We start from the raw sequence: 16,029 nt of genomic DNA, 5'->3' as shown, positions 1-16,029 counted from the left end.
TTTACCATCAAATGTTTTTTATAGCAATATGCTGACAATCATATTATTCAGTGTCTATTCCCGGAATACTTCATCAATGATGTCCAAACTCCCCTATTTTTAGTTGAATCGGCTTTTGACCTGTGGCAGGTAAGATATTAGTCTATTCCAAAAGTATTTGTTTACATTCGACATATATTATTAACATGTGTTAATTTTGGATAAAATCTCGCGAATGATTCTTTAAGTTTATTAGTTTGATTAGTTTAACTCGACAGCATGACTATCATTACTCTTTTATTACAGTACGTTTCTTGTAAACCTTCCAATGTCATATGTTTCAGATTCAACATTTGATACCGGCCGATACTTTAGCTGGATGGGATATTTGCGACTATAACACTACCACCATAGTATTTGACAAATGAATTTCAATTACTTTGCATTCTGATAGAGTATTAGTATTTTTTAGAAAGTACTCTATATATAATTTAAAAACACGTTGTTTTTAGTTTATTTACTCAATTTGCTTTTAAAATGATCCAGGGTATTGGACAAGCAGTCGGAGATTGGTACTTCAACCATAGTAGTTTTCAAGAGATAGACATGCAGAATGACCTCCCAAGAAATTGCGATGTTATCTTGAGTCAACTGCTTTCAACCAGTAGTGTATGGATGTTCTCCAGCATTCGTAGTCACAAATTTCTCCAACATTTACTTCTATTAATTATAGCTTATATCTAGACCAGTTTCCTTTTCTCTTTATAGTTTGTTAAGCTTGTCGGATGCTCTTGTATTGGAAACAAAATATGCACAGTGTCCTTGCTGCTAATGAAATCGACTTTGTTGTAAAACAACCTTGTCCCTACTAGCCTATTTTACATGCCAAAAGCAATCATTTTTTTAAATTAATTAATACTATAAAGTAAATAAATACAATAGTAGTATGTATTTACCTTAAACAACATTTATGAATAGACTAACGCACGATGCGAAGATTAACAAAAAATGTAGCACAAATATTATTTGAATCTTAAATTGCATCTTATATTAATTAGTGCCCATACATGCAATTTTTTATAGACAAAACATGGAATGGATGCTTTTTATTTCAATTGCATTCATATGTTAATTAGTGCCCATACATGCAATTTCTTCGTATCACGTTATATTGAGTAAGAGCAGGATGGTATTTTCAAAAATTAACTTTCATTGCCCTTTATAACACTTTGCCACAATATACTCCATCTCTCTCTGAAAAGTATAAACTTTTTAATTTTGGAAATGCATTTCTCTCTAATGAGTGGGACATATTTTCCATTAACAATACTTTAATTTTTTTTTCTTTTTAAAGCATCCACATCTGTGCTCTTGCCAACGAGCACGGATGTGGGTCCGGCCCCACTTTTACTCCCTGCTCTTAGGCAAGAGCACAACACTCACATCCGTGCTCTTCCGCAAGGACGAGCACAAGGACCCCACCATTCCATTATTCAAATTAAATAAAAACATTTCCACAAAATTAAAATACATTAAAAATACCCGGAAAAATATTACAAATTACAAAAAAATTAAAAATTACATAATTAAAATCCTAAAAAATAAAAATTACATAATTAAAATCATAAAAATAAAAATTACATAATTAAACTCCTAAAAAATAAAAATTACATAATTTAAGCCTAAAAACACCCCCGGGGAAGACTATTCATCCGACTCTACCCCCAACGTTCTTTGGAGACCCCGTATCATCGCCACATGCGATCGAAGTTGCTCGTGGGTCATATTTGACCTATCAGCCAAATTGAGTTGAGCCAAAATCCCCCACAACGAGTTGGTGGGGGGTTGAGGTGGCACATAGGGAGCGGGAGCGGGAGAGGGTTCGGGAGCAGGGGCGGATGAGTCGCGGCGCGACGGCGGTTGACCGCCCCCTTCTTCCTTCCTTGCGGCCGGCTTTGGGAACTGCTCAGGTCGGCATCGGGGGTACCCAAGTTAGCTCCGGTAAGTTAGCTAGCCACATCTTCAGAGCCGGCGTCGGATATGGATACCGACCTCGACCGTTTGGAGGAGGAGCTAGAAGAGGATGATACGCCTCCCATATACTTCGGATGCGACCGCGTCTCCTGCCAAATGTTGAGGTACTTGAACGGCTTGTAGTTGATGGATTGGTAGGTCGCCAACGCGGCACTGATGATGTTGACCTCGCTACGGCTTTTGGCCAAAATGAATTCGGGATGTGTGAGTCTAAAAGAAAAGCTTGAGTCATTTCTAAGAGTTTCATATTCTTACGCTCTGCAACCCCATTTTAGATGAACTAAACCCCTTTAAAAAAACTGTCGCATTTTAGAGTTGACAAACTCTCCCTATGGTCTAACGTAAGGATTTGAATTTTCTTGTTGGTGCACAAGATTGTAGAACAAAATAAACTTTTCAAAAACTTCACATTATGATTTTTAAAAAGTATACCCATGTGATACACTCGGATTTTGCACTATTTTGAAGCTATTACTTTGTAATGTCCACTATTTAATTATCTTAGCTTTAAAGATATTTATCGAACTACGGAGTGAATACCATTTTCTAGTTACCTTTATTTTGAGAAATATATAGCCCTTGTGTTTGGCTTGTTTGGGTAATGACTAGCTACGATCTAGGAATGAAGAAAATGAGCAAAGTTCGACTTAAGAATGAATGCACGTTCGTTTATTCCTAGGTAAACAAAATACAATGTTGTTACATTCCAACCTATGTCTTAGCATAAATAAAAATAATACATAAGAATGTCAAAATGGAAATGCCTTGAATCTGTTCTTTACGAGCCCAAGCTACCTCTCTTCGAGGTCCGTGAGTACAGCCTGGTTGCCGAGAGCTATCAGCGGCCATAGGCAACCCGATCTTCACTTCCTCCTTTCGCTCCGGACCCAAGAACCTTCCTTCATGCCCCAGTCTAGAATAATAGTACTAGACTAGAATATTAATGAAATGTTAAATTTAAAAGGATCCCAACACCTCGATTCGTCACGTTCAACCGCAGCAAAGGAGGTAAATACCCACGTTTCAAGAAAATTTTAAGGAAAATGATTCTTAGTCATGCTAAGACGAATTCTCTTTATTTCGTGTAATGGAAATGTATTTTATGAATTTTTATGGATAAGGAAATGTGTTTTTACAGACCTCTATAAGGATTAAAATGTGTTTGTGAATCTTTATGAGATGCAATGTGATATTAGGTGTTATGTATGGTATATGATCAATTATGTGATTTTTGAACATGTTTGAAGAAATATTGATGAATAGTATCTGACACTATGTATGCGAATCTTGAGCGCCTAAGAATGTATATTAGGCTGGGACGCTTATGAACAAGTAAATGTGGAACAACAATTCTCTTACCGCCTTCAAAAGCGATGAAATCAATGAGAACATGCAAGTTAGGGAAAACCCCTAATTTTAATGAATTATGAAATAATAAATGTGAACTACGACATACTATTATATGACCCTTATGTCTCAACGAGAAAATGTCCATATTTTTTTGGACACATATGTTACTCGAACCAAAATTTTATATGTTATAGATTCCACATAAAACCCCCTCATGATTCTTTGACGCGATGAATTATCCTATACCCCCCTTTTATGCGTACTATACTTTCCTTATATATTCTCCTTTTACGAGCGATACTGAGAGCCCTTATCCTTTCGTGTAGATGGCACGCCAGCGTTATACTCACCGTAGGCCACTCCGCGCTGGTGCAGATCCCGTGGCAGTCATATGCTACTTTCGGACCTACCGTCGCTGTCATGGGGACACAATAGCAGAGTTTATTGCCCACTATGGGAATTGTGGGATGAGGCCAACAGGTACGGAATGAAGGCTTATGAGGGCATCGTCGGGCTCATTGATTTGTTCCTGGAGGAGTGGCAGGGTTGGATCACGTCCACAGCCCAGTTGTACACTTCACCTCAACCCATCACTTGCGAGCTAGTAGGGGACATGCCCGGTTTCCTGAGCACGGTCTCAGCAAGGTGTTTCCACTTCGGAAATGGGCCTCGACCAGATACGCAGGCACCCGGAAGTGAGAGGTTTCGCAGTTTGCCACCGTTGGCCCTCATGCAGGGTGCGCACGGGATTTTCGAGGAGCGACAGTCGTCTTGAGCTCCCGCACACAAGAGGAGCTAAGTGGAGAGGGAGAGCCCTTCCGACTAGAGTGATGAGCCCGAGCCTATGGAGAGTGGCACGGGAGACAGGGATGATGACGAGGACCTGGAGGAGGAGGGTTCAGAGGACGAGGAGACTAGTGAGGAGGACTCCAGTGGAGAGGACACCGAGGAGGATCCCGAGGAGGATCCAGAGGGGTGCATGATGGGAGTGGATGATCCCGATGAGGAGGAGCCACAGATCGGCGACCTCGCAGACCTGGGGATGGAGTTTGTTCCCCCACCGCCTGTCGGACCTCCACCCGAGATACCCCTATCTCTAGTGGAGTCCCACCACGAGAAGCTACAACAGCCCCTCCACCCCGTGGACCTAGTTTTGTACATGGGGTTTTATCTTTATGCAGAGGACGTGGACAAGGACTTTGTCACCAAAACCTCACATTCCCATAGCACCCGTGGAGGCCCTAGAGCCACCGCAGCCCATTGAAACGGAAAATTTTGCTAATTTGGATTGAAATTACTCTCTGTTTTTTTAATTTTGGTTTTATTTGTTCTTGTTTTCTACAAGTTATGCATGCGAACACGTTTTTTGAGAGAGATCCTAAAACCCGTTGATCCGTAGATTGAGAAAACCTGTAGAAGAATAAATATGGGTAAACGCAAGATGGAAGATCATGACCGAGATGAGCTTGCACTTATGTGCATACAAATGCAACTACTATTGGATGAAAGTGCTGCAGAGAATGCCGTTAAAGAGGAACAAGAGAGATGCAATAAAGGATTATTACTAGATATGCAAATGTTTAATCATGGTAATACGGTTACGGTCCTTGCAGGTGCTTGTATTGATGCTAACAACTTCGAGCTAAAAATACCTCTGATCAACTGAGATGAGCAAACCCTTTAGACGGAAGAGCCACCGAGGACGCAAACCACCACCGCACTAGATTCGTGGGAAAAGCGAACACTCTTAAGCTAAATGGTGTCGATGAGAAAGGCATAAAGGTAAGGCTATTTTCCTTTTCATTAGTTGATTCGGCAAAAGAGTAAAATGAATGTTGCCTGCAGATAAAACTTCCACTTGGAATGATATAGTGGCGGTCTTCCTTGACTAATATTATCCGCTAGGCACTATCTTAAAGCTAAAGAGTGAGATGTTCTGATTCATGCAAGGACACGATGAGCCTCTTTGTGAAGTTATCGGACGCTTTAAAGCTCTCTTCCGAAAATGCCTCAATCATGGTTTCGAAGTAGACCATCAGGCAGGGATCCTTTGTATTGGATTTACTGAAAAAATTGTTGCTATGTTGGATTCGGAGGCGAACGTAGGACTAAGGAAGAGTGGAGCAGAAGCTATGGAGGTGATAGACGTCAAACGAGAGGAACATCTTGATGAGGGTGGCAGCCGTGGATGAAGAGGATAATGTGTCATTTGCCAAAGAATTGGCAGCCTTGAGAGTTTGGGTTGACTAAAGGGATGGACTAAAGAAGGAAGAAACCATTCCACCTATATCAATTATCGCCCTTCCTCAAAGTGAAACCCCTTTTCTTGAGGATGTTAACTATGTCCAAAATGGGAGTGGTCCCAACAGGCCTTATAATAACAATTATCGCCCTAGTTAGAGGGCGGTGGTTACAATAATTATAATGGGAATTGCCCACATCCAAATCTCTCATATTCTAACAATAACTTTCTCCAACCGCCTGCAGGATTTAATGTGAGCAAGTGAGGAGTAGTGGAGCCACTAAAAAAGGTAGGGAAGTATGAGCAAAGCATCAAAAAGATTTTGGAAGTGCTAGGAGAAGATAGAAAAGCCAACGAAACCAAAATTGGAGTCGTTGAAGCAAGATAGAATAACCTCGAGGCAGAGTTGAATACCATTGCCTCTACTATCTCGATCATCAAAACTCAAATGTATAAAGTTCAAAAGAAGGCAGAGGGAGAGAAAGCTAAACCTGTTTCACGGGTCGCTGAAATCAATAAAAAATGGGTTACCAAAACCCGCTGGATGAACCTAGCACCTCAGGCATGAATACCGAGTACTGTGGGCATCCCAGCGGGCCGCTTGACTCAACACAGATGTCCGATGAGAAGAAAAAAGCAATGCTACCAAATTAGCATGTGCAACACAATGCGGTAATTTTCCCTTTCCAACCTAAGAAGAAGTTCAAGCTTGAGGAGCAGTTCAAGCAATTTCTTAATATGTTTTGTAAGATTCATATTAACCGTTCCTATTGTTGGTGCATTACATGAAATTCCTAGGTACGCGAAGCTTTTGAGGTAAGCAATGATGAAGAAACAAAAACTCAAGCAAACCGACCTTAAGTTGTCCGTGCACTGCAGTGAGATGATCCAAAAGCAAAGGGCCATGAAGCAAACGGATCCAGGCCAATTCATTATTTGTTGCTCCATTGGAGATGGTAAAGTAGACAAAGCTCTCTGTGACTTGGGAGCTAGCCTCAACATTATGCCTCTGGAGTATTACGAAAAGCCTAACTTTGGGCCACTAAAATCCGTAAACGTTTGCTTAAGGATGGCCGACAACACTACAATAAAAGAAGTGGGGTAATTGAGGGGGAATTGGTAAAAGTAGATGACTTCATATTTCTTGCCGATTTCTGTGTTGGAAGCTGTATTTTTTATATTTTTTTTCCTATTTTCTTCGTTTTTCTTTTATATCGTTTTTATATATTTTGTTAGAAGTATAAAAAACGTAATATAAATAATTATTTTAATTTCTGAAAATGAAATATTTTAATTAGAAAATCTAAGTATTTTTTTTATATTTAGTTGAAAGTATTATAATCTATGCAGTAATTAACATGAGGGGTAAAATTAAAATAAAATTAAAATATATAAATGCCTTAACTACAACAAATGATAGAAAATGAAAAATATACCCCAAAATTAATATTCCGTCTGTTCCATAATAAGAGTCACACTTTGTCATTTTGGTTCGTCTCACAATGAGAGTCACACTTCATTTTAACATAAATGTTAAGTAGGTCCCACATTCCACTAATTCACTTCACTCACACTTTAGTTAAAACTAATGTAAAAAAGTGGGTCTCATATTCCACTAACTTTTACAATCCACTATTCTTCATATTTCTTAAAACTCGTGCTCACAATAAGAGTGACTCTTATTGTGAGACGGGGAGAGTATAAAAATTACGGCGTTAAATAGATGTTGTAACATTAAAACAAATCAGACATTAAGTTTGATAACCCCTAAGTATTAATTAGTTGCATTAACTCAAATAAATGTGAGGTGGATGAAAAGTATATATAAATGCAAACTATATAGATTAAAATCATCATCAAACATTTCCCTCATTTTCATAGAAAAATTAGTACTTGCTAGCAAACATGAAATCATCAAGAATGGGAGATGTGGTTACAATTTCCTAGTCCTTATATTTGTTGCTAATTATGCAATGGCGGATGATTATTATTATAGTTGTAGAAGTTCATGTTTAGACGCTCGTGTTATACCTTATGAACATTGTGATGACTATTGTGCGCGTTACAAGGGCTCTCCGCCTTCTCACAAACCACATCGGTTAAAGACTAACAACCATTGATTCGATGATTTATGCACATGATCTGTGAAATTTTAAAATGTCGTAGTACGTGTTTTACCAACATGTATTCGGCCTAATAAGTTTTATATAATAATAATTGAGATACTTTTAAATATATTAATAGATTTTTAATTTTATTGTGTCATTTTTTTTATTATATCCTAATAAGTGTTCTATATATGCTTTTTACTATTGCAATTTAATATTGTGTAGCTTTTTTTTCCTCAACACTTGTTGTATTTAAATATATGTTAAATATAAGTTTTTAGTGTTAGAAAATTCAAATGAAGTGTGAAAAAATAAATACTAAAAAATAATGGCAAAGTAGACAAAGCTCCCTTTGTGACTTGGGAGCTAGCCTCAACGGTTATGCCCCTGGAGTATTACGAAAAACCTAACTTTGGGATATATTCAATGTTAAGTTTAAATGGCGTTTTATTTAATTGTCAGTTGCTACACTTCGTTCCTCTTAATCTATAGTAGTAATATGTCTATATATATATCCGCAATAATTTGAATGGAAGGTAGGAAAATTGATTTTTCTCTGCAATGTAAAATTATTGAGGCCAGGGGCGGAGGGAGGGTGGGGCCAGGGGCGGAGGCGGAGCCAGAGATTTCATAATGGGGGGTCCAAAATTAAACTTCAAAAAAAATTACATAAATTAAATTATAAGGTTCAAAATGTAAAAGTCAAATGCAATCACATCATAACATTTGTCTTCTATTCTTCATCTTCTAAAACCGCTGCATAATAGTTTCATTGGTAACTTTAACAAACACATCCTTTTCGATGTAAGGAACTAAGCAATCATTCAATAGTTGGTCTCCCATGCTATTACGTAGAGAAGTCTTGATGATCTTCATTGCTGAAAAGGCTCTTTCTACTGATGCAGTGGCAACTGGTAAGATCAATGACAACTTAACTAATGAATAAACCATTGGAAAAACTTCATGTTTCCTTGTAGAAACCATCTTTTGAGCAAGACCACTGATTCCTGATATTTGTGAAAACTTTTCATCTATGCGCACATCGAAAATAAAGTTCTCAAGTTGACTTTTAAGCTCGGACAAAGCAACTTTAGAAAATTCAGAAGGATAATACCGTGCAAGACGAAGCAGCTTCTCCAAATCAAATGCAGAAAATAAATCCCTAGGATCAAAACATGACATGCATAAAACTAAGTCTGTGTTGACTTCATCAAAACGTTGATTCAACTCTTGAGCTTGCAAGTCAATAACCGAACAAAAGAGCTCAACTCGATAATAGTGGAGATTCTTCATTTTCTCAGCTCTACGTCTTCCTTTTTTTCGAGCTACAAACTCATCTTCCATGTCAAGCACATCCAGTTCATATTTGCTACAAAACTTAGAAACATCAGCAAGCAATACATCCTAATCTTTTTCCCTCATTATTTGCAGACGTGATTTTGCTACCTTGACAAGATTCATCGCATTAACAATGTCTTGATCTTTCTTTTGTAGCACTTGGGAGAGTTCATGTGTGATTCCCAAGATTTGCTTCATAAGATGTAACACAAAGACAAACTCAAAACTATTTATAATTTCTAGCACATCATCAGCTTCAGCCCTTATTGAATCGTCATGACCATTCTCCCCAACATACTCAAGAACATCAACAATAGAAGAATATAAATGTATCAAGTTGACAAGAGTACCGTAATGTGAACTCCAACGAGTATCTCCAGGTCGCTTCAATGACATTTCTTGATTTAGTCCTCTTCCTGTGCTTATTTCATCACTTGCAATCTCTTTAATAATATTCTCTCTCTGTTTCTCCCGAAGTATATCTCTGCGCTTACAAGAACCTCCAACAGTATTACACAAACGAGAGATAGAATTATAAAAAGATCCGACAATTTTATGTTTTTTAGCAACATCAACAATCGTGAGCTGAAGCTGATGAGCAAAGCAATGTACATAATAAGCACTGGAATTTCTCTTGAGTATCAAACTCTTCAACCCATTGAATTCTCCTCTCATGTTGCTTGCGCCATCATATCCTTGACCTCTCAAACTAGATATACTTAAATCATAAGTAGATAACAAATAATCAAGTGCTTTCTCAAGTGAGGTTGCAGTTGTATCACTAACATGAACAACACCAAGAAAACGTTCTATAACACATCCATTCTAGTCCACATATCGCACCACAACACCCATTTTCTCTTTGACAGATACATCTCGACACTCATCAACTAATATGGAGAAAAATTCACTTCTCATATCATGTACAATAGCTTTCGTTGTCTCAACAGCAAATGCATTTATAATATCTGTCACGACCACATCTCCCTAGTCAAAGAAAGTGTAGCTTTTCCGCGACTAAAACATACTGAAACTGTCTCAACTCGTCATAAGATACTTAGATCAAAGGAAAACATTGTCTGAAATGTGTTGAGGGTACAAATCATACTGAATCAGAGTAGTTATGGAACAATTGTCTTTGCTAAAAACAAGTTCTAAAATTTTGCGCAACGGAAGAGTACCAAGACAGATGTAGTATGTATGAAGACATACTACACCAGCTATCCTTCTGCTTATTTAGTCTTCTGTCCCAACACCTCCTCGGCTTCGACAACAATCAACCTGCACATTAAGGAAAACAAAATGCAGGGCTGAGTACTTGATGCACTCAGTGGGCTCATGCCGAAAATATTTTCTTTTAGTTGTCAGCCAAGCTGAGTGAACGCGGGGTTTTACTGAAAATCTATCCCGGTCACTAAAATCTGTTATTTCTTTCTGAAAATAGACTGCAGTCATTTAAACTTCTGATGATATGCCATATCAGCTGCGTGAATCGGGAATGTGGCCACATTCCACGACCACTGGGCCGGCCAACCTGGCGCTAGCTCACGACCCACGGACCGGCCAACCTAGCGCTAGCTCACGGTCCCTATGTGTACACTAGTCCGAGTAGGATTTACTGACCTACTGGGACCCGAATTCGATTTAACTGGGTTGGCATAGCCAACAGATAGACAATCATAAAACAAAACATGGCATGACAACTCATTCAAATAATCATGTTTTCACATAAAACACGCTTTAAAAGAAGGAAGAGAAGGCCCACCTTAATTGCTTAAATTCTTGCAAAACGGTGCTTTCCTGTCCTGAGATTACTCGTCGAGCGACGACTTTCCTTTACAAAATTTAATATACTTAAATTAGGCTTAAAAAAAATATAATTGTTTATCTTGCATGTATGCATGCCTAAGCGTGTGCTTATTATTTTACTTCCTTCTTTCTATATTTAGAAGTCTTAAATCTTTAATTAAATCAATGATTTCATTATTCGGAAACTATTTTAACACGGCTAAAAAAATTCTCTCTTCCTTTTTTTTTCTTCCGCGGCTTGAGAATTAAATCCCGTTATACCTTGGAACTAATTTTAGAGTATTGCTCCAACTAAAACCAAGCCCATCTATGAAAACGTATTTGATTTATTGGGCAAAAGTCGGCCCAGACCATTTTACATCCTCAGGCCAATTTCCCTTCCCCTTCTGTATTATTTTTAAGTTGAGGCCCAAAATTCAGTGGCCCAAAAGCAGTGAGACCACCCCTAGGATCGGTCCCCCCCCTTCATTTCCCATTCTCACAATTTCTTCCCCAAATTAAGGGAACCAAATCCCTAATCGGACTCTGCTGTTCCGCTCAATTAGCCGGAGGATCGCCGACGGGGTCTCTCGGCTCTCTCTCTTTTCTGGCGAAAACGGCGGCGTCTCGCCCGTCGGGCTGATGCACCGCCTCTGAACCTTCGTTGTGGTGTCGCGACGGTGCTCCTCCGTCTCGGTAGATCCCCAAATTGTAGGGGTGAAAACCCTAGGCTCAAACCCCCTATCTGCCCCCTTCTTCTCGGCAACCCGCCGTCACAGGGTCGCCGGAATCGGCCCGCTTCACCTCATGGCAGCATCTCGCTGCCCGCTCGGCGGTCTCTTGCCGTGGGGACAGAGGAGGCATCGCCTCCTTCCACCGTCACAGCTCAACGCCGTCGCTGCCGGTCTTCCTCAGCGAGAGCCACCGCGTGTCACAACCACCTCGCGGTCAACTTCCGGCTCTGTCATTAAACGACCTTGCGAAAGCTAAGTTCCCTTTCGTTTATTCGTTTGGTTTCTTTATGTGATTTTAAAGTTGTAAGCTCAGTAGGATATCTTTGATTATTTGAGTCCGGTTGGAGGACTTCTACTATATCCTCGTTTCTCAGTTATGGCATAGCGTGCTCTCGTCATGATGCTATCGATTTTACTTGTTCTCCTATATCATTTTCATGCTTATGTTTTCTGAAACTATGGGATTCTCCTAGCATGCTTGTGATGTCAGTTAAATGCGAGATTTCTACTACATGATGGTGTGATTTGGTTAACTGAGTTTGGAGGGGATTGAGGTTACCTTTCTTGAACCTCTCTGCGTCCGACTTCTAGCCTCTGTCTCTATCACTGATTTGCAATGGTTTCTGCCTCTAACTCGTCCCATCTCTCACTCCCTTAGCTCACTACCTTGTATTAGATTTGTGGTGGTCAAGGGGTATGGCTGAGGTTGTCTGTATTTATAGAGAATATGCAACTGAAAGCTGTAAAAGCTTGTTGGCTGGAAAAAGGGACCCTAGGCTGTGCAGCTGGCTGCTCTCTCTACAGCTCTGCAGAGCATGTACCCTGGTCCTTTGGCCCCTTTTCTAACTTAATTTGGTGGTATATGGGGGTGTACTCGTGAGTTATGGTGGCTGCCACAGAGCTCCAGTCTCTGGCTGTTCTTTATGCTGCCATTTTAACTGATTTTTGGCTTTTGTGAACATCTACTACTTAGCCTCATTCATGGCGTTTGTCTCTTGTGACAGGTGCACTAGAATGGCTGATATTTGCTATGGATATTCTCGACAATGGCAGGCGAAACCGGTGGTACAAGCTGGCTTTTTTCAGCCTTTCATAGTCCCTGCTGGGCTAGGTGGGTCTCGGTTCTTTCAAGTAAAGAATGCTGCCCCTTTCCTCGTGTGATTGCAGCTTGTGTTGCTAGGTGTTGGCAGCATCGCGCGGTTAGTCGTGGAGGTTGATTCCCTCGTGGTCTCGCCCTTTTGGGCTTTCTGGAATCGGGGCCGAGACGGCTCACGCTGAAGGCCGAGGAAGTTCTCTAGGACTCTTGATTGTAATAGAGTAGCCCGATTTAAGTTTCTCTTTTTCTTTTCTCTAACATGTATGTAGAGTCTATTGAAATTAAAAGTGTTTCTGCTTCCTTTGTCATTTGTAAGCTTAGACTTTAGCTCGGAATAATAAAATGTTGTGTTGCTCAAGAAATAAATAAATATTCTTTCTTTCTCTTTATTTAAATTTCTAGTATTTGTTTCAAATTCTCGAGAATCTAAGTCTCGGCTATTACATTATCTCTCTGAATATCTGGTGATGTAAGTTTGAGATTGTCTGGAGCATTTTTTAGCACAACACTAGCTATCTCTTCATTGCAAGAAGAAATAATTTTCAAGAACTCAAGAAAATTACCTTGATTTAATGATTCTTCTGACTCATCATGACCGCGGAAAGGCTATCCTTGCATTATAAGATAACGAAGAGAAATAATCGTTGCATTTAATCGCAGGCGATAGTCAAGCTTAGACTGTGTTGACTGTTTTGCCAAAGAGACCTCAATGTGTTGGGCTTGATTCATCAAATCCTCACATGCTAATCTGCACATGTTATGAGTACTTTTATGGTTTCCAACATGATCTCTTAATCTTTCTTCTTGCGCAAGACCGTAAATCCCCCTAATACAAAAGCATCTTGTCCATTTCCGTGGAGTCTTGAAAAAAGATAGCAATATAAACAAAAAACTGCTTCCTTTGTAACACTATATTCCAACCAATTCTTAAATTCATCAAACCAATGTGAGACAAATTTATGTTTTTGATTTCCATCTACTGTAGGACGAAAATCATGATTACGTGGTTGACACGGACCTTTAAGTAAGTAAGCTCTGCGAACTTGTTCTATTAAATTTGGTGGATAACTCATTATATCAGGTCGTTCTCCTGGATCACTTGGACGATTCTCTAAATCAACCTTACTTTTATCTTCATTCGATAATTCTTGAGGTTGAAGAAGTGAAGGTTCAACTGATGAAGAATCAACGGAAGAAAGTTTCTTGAAATAACGATCCATATACCTACAAAAAATAGTCAACACTGATTAAGTTCAAAATATTTGATATTTTCTGTATGCAAAACTATTAACACACACATCAAATAAAGAATTGGAGTTATAAAATTCCAACTACAGAACCACCGTAGTCCGTAGCCATTGAATTACATAAGCTATCTTCTTTCTCCCACTTTGAATTATTATTGCAGCCAAACAAAAAAACAACCTATGTAGAAAAATTAATTGAATTATATTTGAGTTTTGAATATACCTAGTTCTAGTTTACCAGATTTCAGACTTGGAACGACAGAATGAATACGCTAAATTCAGACTTGGAAACCATAAATAGAGCAACCATAAAAATGTTAGTGTGTACTCAATTTATTTTATTAATCTAATAAATAGAGCAACCACATATGTTAATTCATTCATGTAAAACTAAATAACTTACTCTTATTTATTAACTAACTAAATAAATCCTAATTCGAATATTATATAAATAAATACAATTAAAAATACTTCTATATAACTTATTTCTTCCACAAATGTAAGTTTAGTATGTTAGGTTAGTCATGAGAAAAATAAGTCTAATAGTAATAATTATTTTTAACAGTATAATATTATATTTTCAGTAATGAAAAGTGAGTTTGTGGTCTAAATGTAGCCACAGAAAATTTAATATGATGGCACTAAAGTGGAGGTATGAATGATGTGTGGAGTAACCCATGCCTTTTGAAAATGGGACTTGTTTTAGCTAAAATTTAAAATTTACTCTTCCAGTATCAAAATTTGATGGGAAATTCGATCATGTTGACGTGAACCTAATCCATTTAAATCAGGCCTAACCCCATTCACTAAATATGTTTCCTTTTTTTCATGTAATTTAAATCAGGCCTAACCCCATTTCAATAATTATGTTTCCTTTTTTTCATGTAATTTTAATTAATGATCTAATCTACCAAAACCATATAGTTCAATTTTTTAGTTTAAGTTTAATTAGTGATCAAATAAAAGTTTTATATAAATGTGCACTCTTTTCTTTTTAGTCCGTCCTACAATATACACTTTCTAATTTTGGAAACTCTTTTATCTCTAATTAAGTGAGACACATTCTCCAATAACAATAATTTAATTACTTTTTCTCTCTACCACTCTCTACTTTACAAATTTTGCATTATAACTCGTGTCGAATCCAAAATGCAAATTCTTTTAGGACAGAGAGTATGAATTAATTTGTAACCCTCTTTTTAAAAAGAAGGCTTAAAGTTACGTATGTAAGCTGACCTAGTGATAAAATTGTCATTCTTGATGCCAAAGATCACGAGTTTGAATTTAACACCACAAAATCTTTATATATATATATATATATATATATATATATATATATATAGAGGAAAATGATCAATACAAAACTTGATCTCAATACAAAATCCAGACCAAATCCTGACCATGAGATTTGACAATCCAATGGTCAATAATTAAACAAAAACACGGAGGGTCATTGTAAAGCAGTTTTAGGTCATATTATAAACTTTGGGTTTGAGGTCATATTAAGATCATTTCATGTCATCCTTACTATAATGACGTAAAAATAAGCTTACAATGACCTAAAAATGACTTTTGTATGCTTGGTTCTGCATTTTTGTATTAGGAATGGTTTTGCATGGATCAAAACCCCTTAATACAAAAACCCCGAAATATGAGACGTTCCATCACTATTTGACTGGGTTTGTTACTCGTTCAGGATGCTCTTGTCGTGCAAAACAAAACGACGAGAAATGCTATAAATATGAAAGCCTAGGCACCTTCTACTAAAACTACACAAGCAATACTAATAATATTTTCAAATCCTAAAGTTTAAATAACCTATCGAAATTCAGCAGGAGCCACGGCACAGAACCTTAATGCCACCACTGCGGCAACCATTCCTATGCCATTGCCAATATTTCGCCTGTCGCTGAGGATAAAATGGGTGAAACATTTTCTTGTAGATGAATAAATAGGTTACCAATCAGTATGAGGTAGAGAAAAAGATGCAAGGGTTTGGAATAAAATGATAGTTTCAGTGGGTAAAAATATTTTTGTTTCATAATGATAGTTTTATATTTTTGGCTGATAAAATGATACTTTTGCATCATAAAATGATAGTTTAAGGAGATAA

General features: G+C 38.0%; 2 protein-coding genes and 1 long non-coding RNA gene across 3 annotated transcripts; 1 reads left to right on the top strand and 2 right to left on the bottom strand.

The window, feature by feature from the left end:
* Positions 1 to 8,460: 8,460 nt before the first annotated feature.
* Positions 8,461 to 9,057, bottom strand: LOC121781598. The gene has a single exon (XM_042179324.1). It carries the CDS (start codon positions 9,055 to 9,057, stop codon positions 8,461 to 8,463), a length of 597 nt encoding a protein of 198 aa, XP_042035258.1.
* A 60-nt stretch (positions 9,058 to 9,117) lies between these two features.
* On the bottom strand, positions 9,118 to 9,726 carry LOC121781597 (zinc finger MYM-type protein 1-like). Its single transcript, XM_042179323.1, has one exon. The coding sequence runs from the start codon at positions 9,724 to 9,726 to the stop codon at positions 9,118 to 9,120; it is 609 nt and encodes a 202-aa protein (XP_042035257.1).
* Positions 9,727 to 10,692: 966 nt separating this feature from the next.
* Positions 10,693 to 13,058, top strand: LOC121782493. Its single transcript, XR_006046415.1, has 2 exons — positions 10,693 to 12,684; positions 12,754 to 13,058. It is a non-coding gene; the product is annotated as an uncharacterized LOC121782493 (long non-coding RNA).
* The last annotated feature ends 2,971 nt before the right edge of the window (positions 13,059 to 16,029 follow it).

The sequence above is a fragment of the Salvia splendens genome, chromosome 20 (genome assembly GCF_004379255.2).
Source record: "Salvia splendens isolate huo1 chromosome 20, SspV2, whole genome shotgun sequence".
NCBI classification, from domain to species: domain Eukaryota; kingdom Viridiplantae; phylum Streptophyta; class Magnoliopsida; order Lamiales; family Lamiaceae; genus Salvia; species Salvia splendens.
This window is presented reverse-complemented; position numbering and strand designations above follow the sequence as displayed.

What these genes read in the sequence shown, in the direction of transcription:
- LOC121781598 (XM_042179324.1), bottom strand. Translation starts at nt 9,057, where the DNA reads ATGGAAGATGAGTTTGTAGCTCGAAAAAAAGGAAGACGTAGAGCTGAG.
- LOC121781597 (XM_042179323.1), bottom strand. Translation starts at nt 9,726, where the DNA reads ATGAGAGGAGAATTCAATGGGTTGAAGAGTTTGATACTCAAGAGAAAT.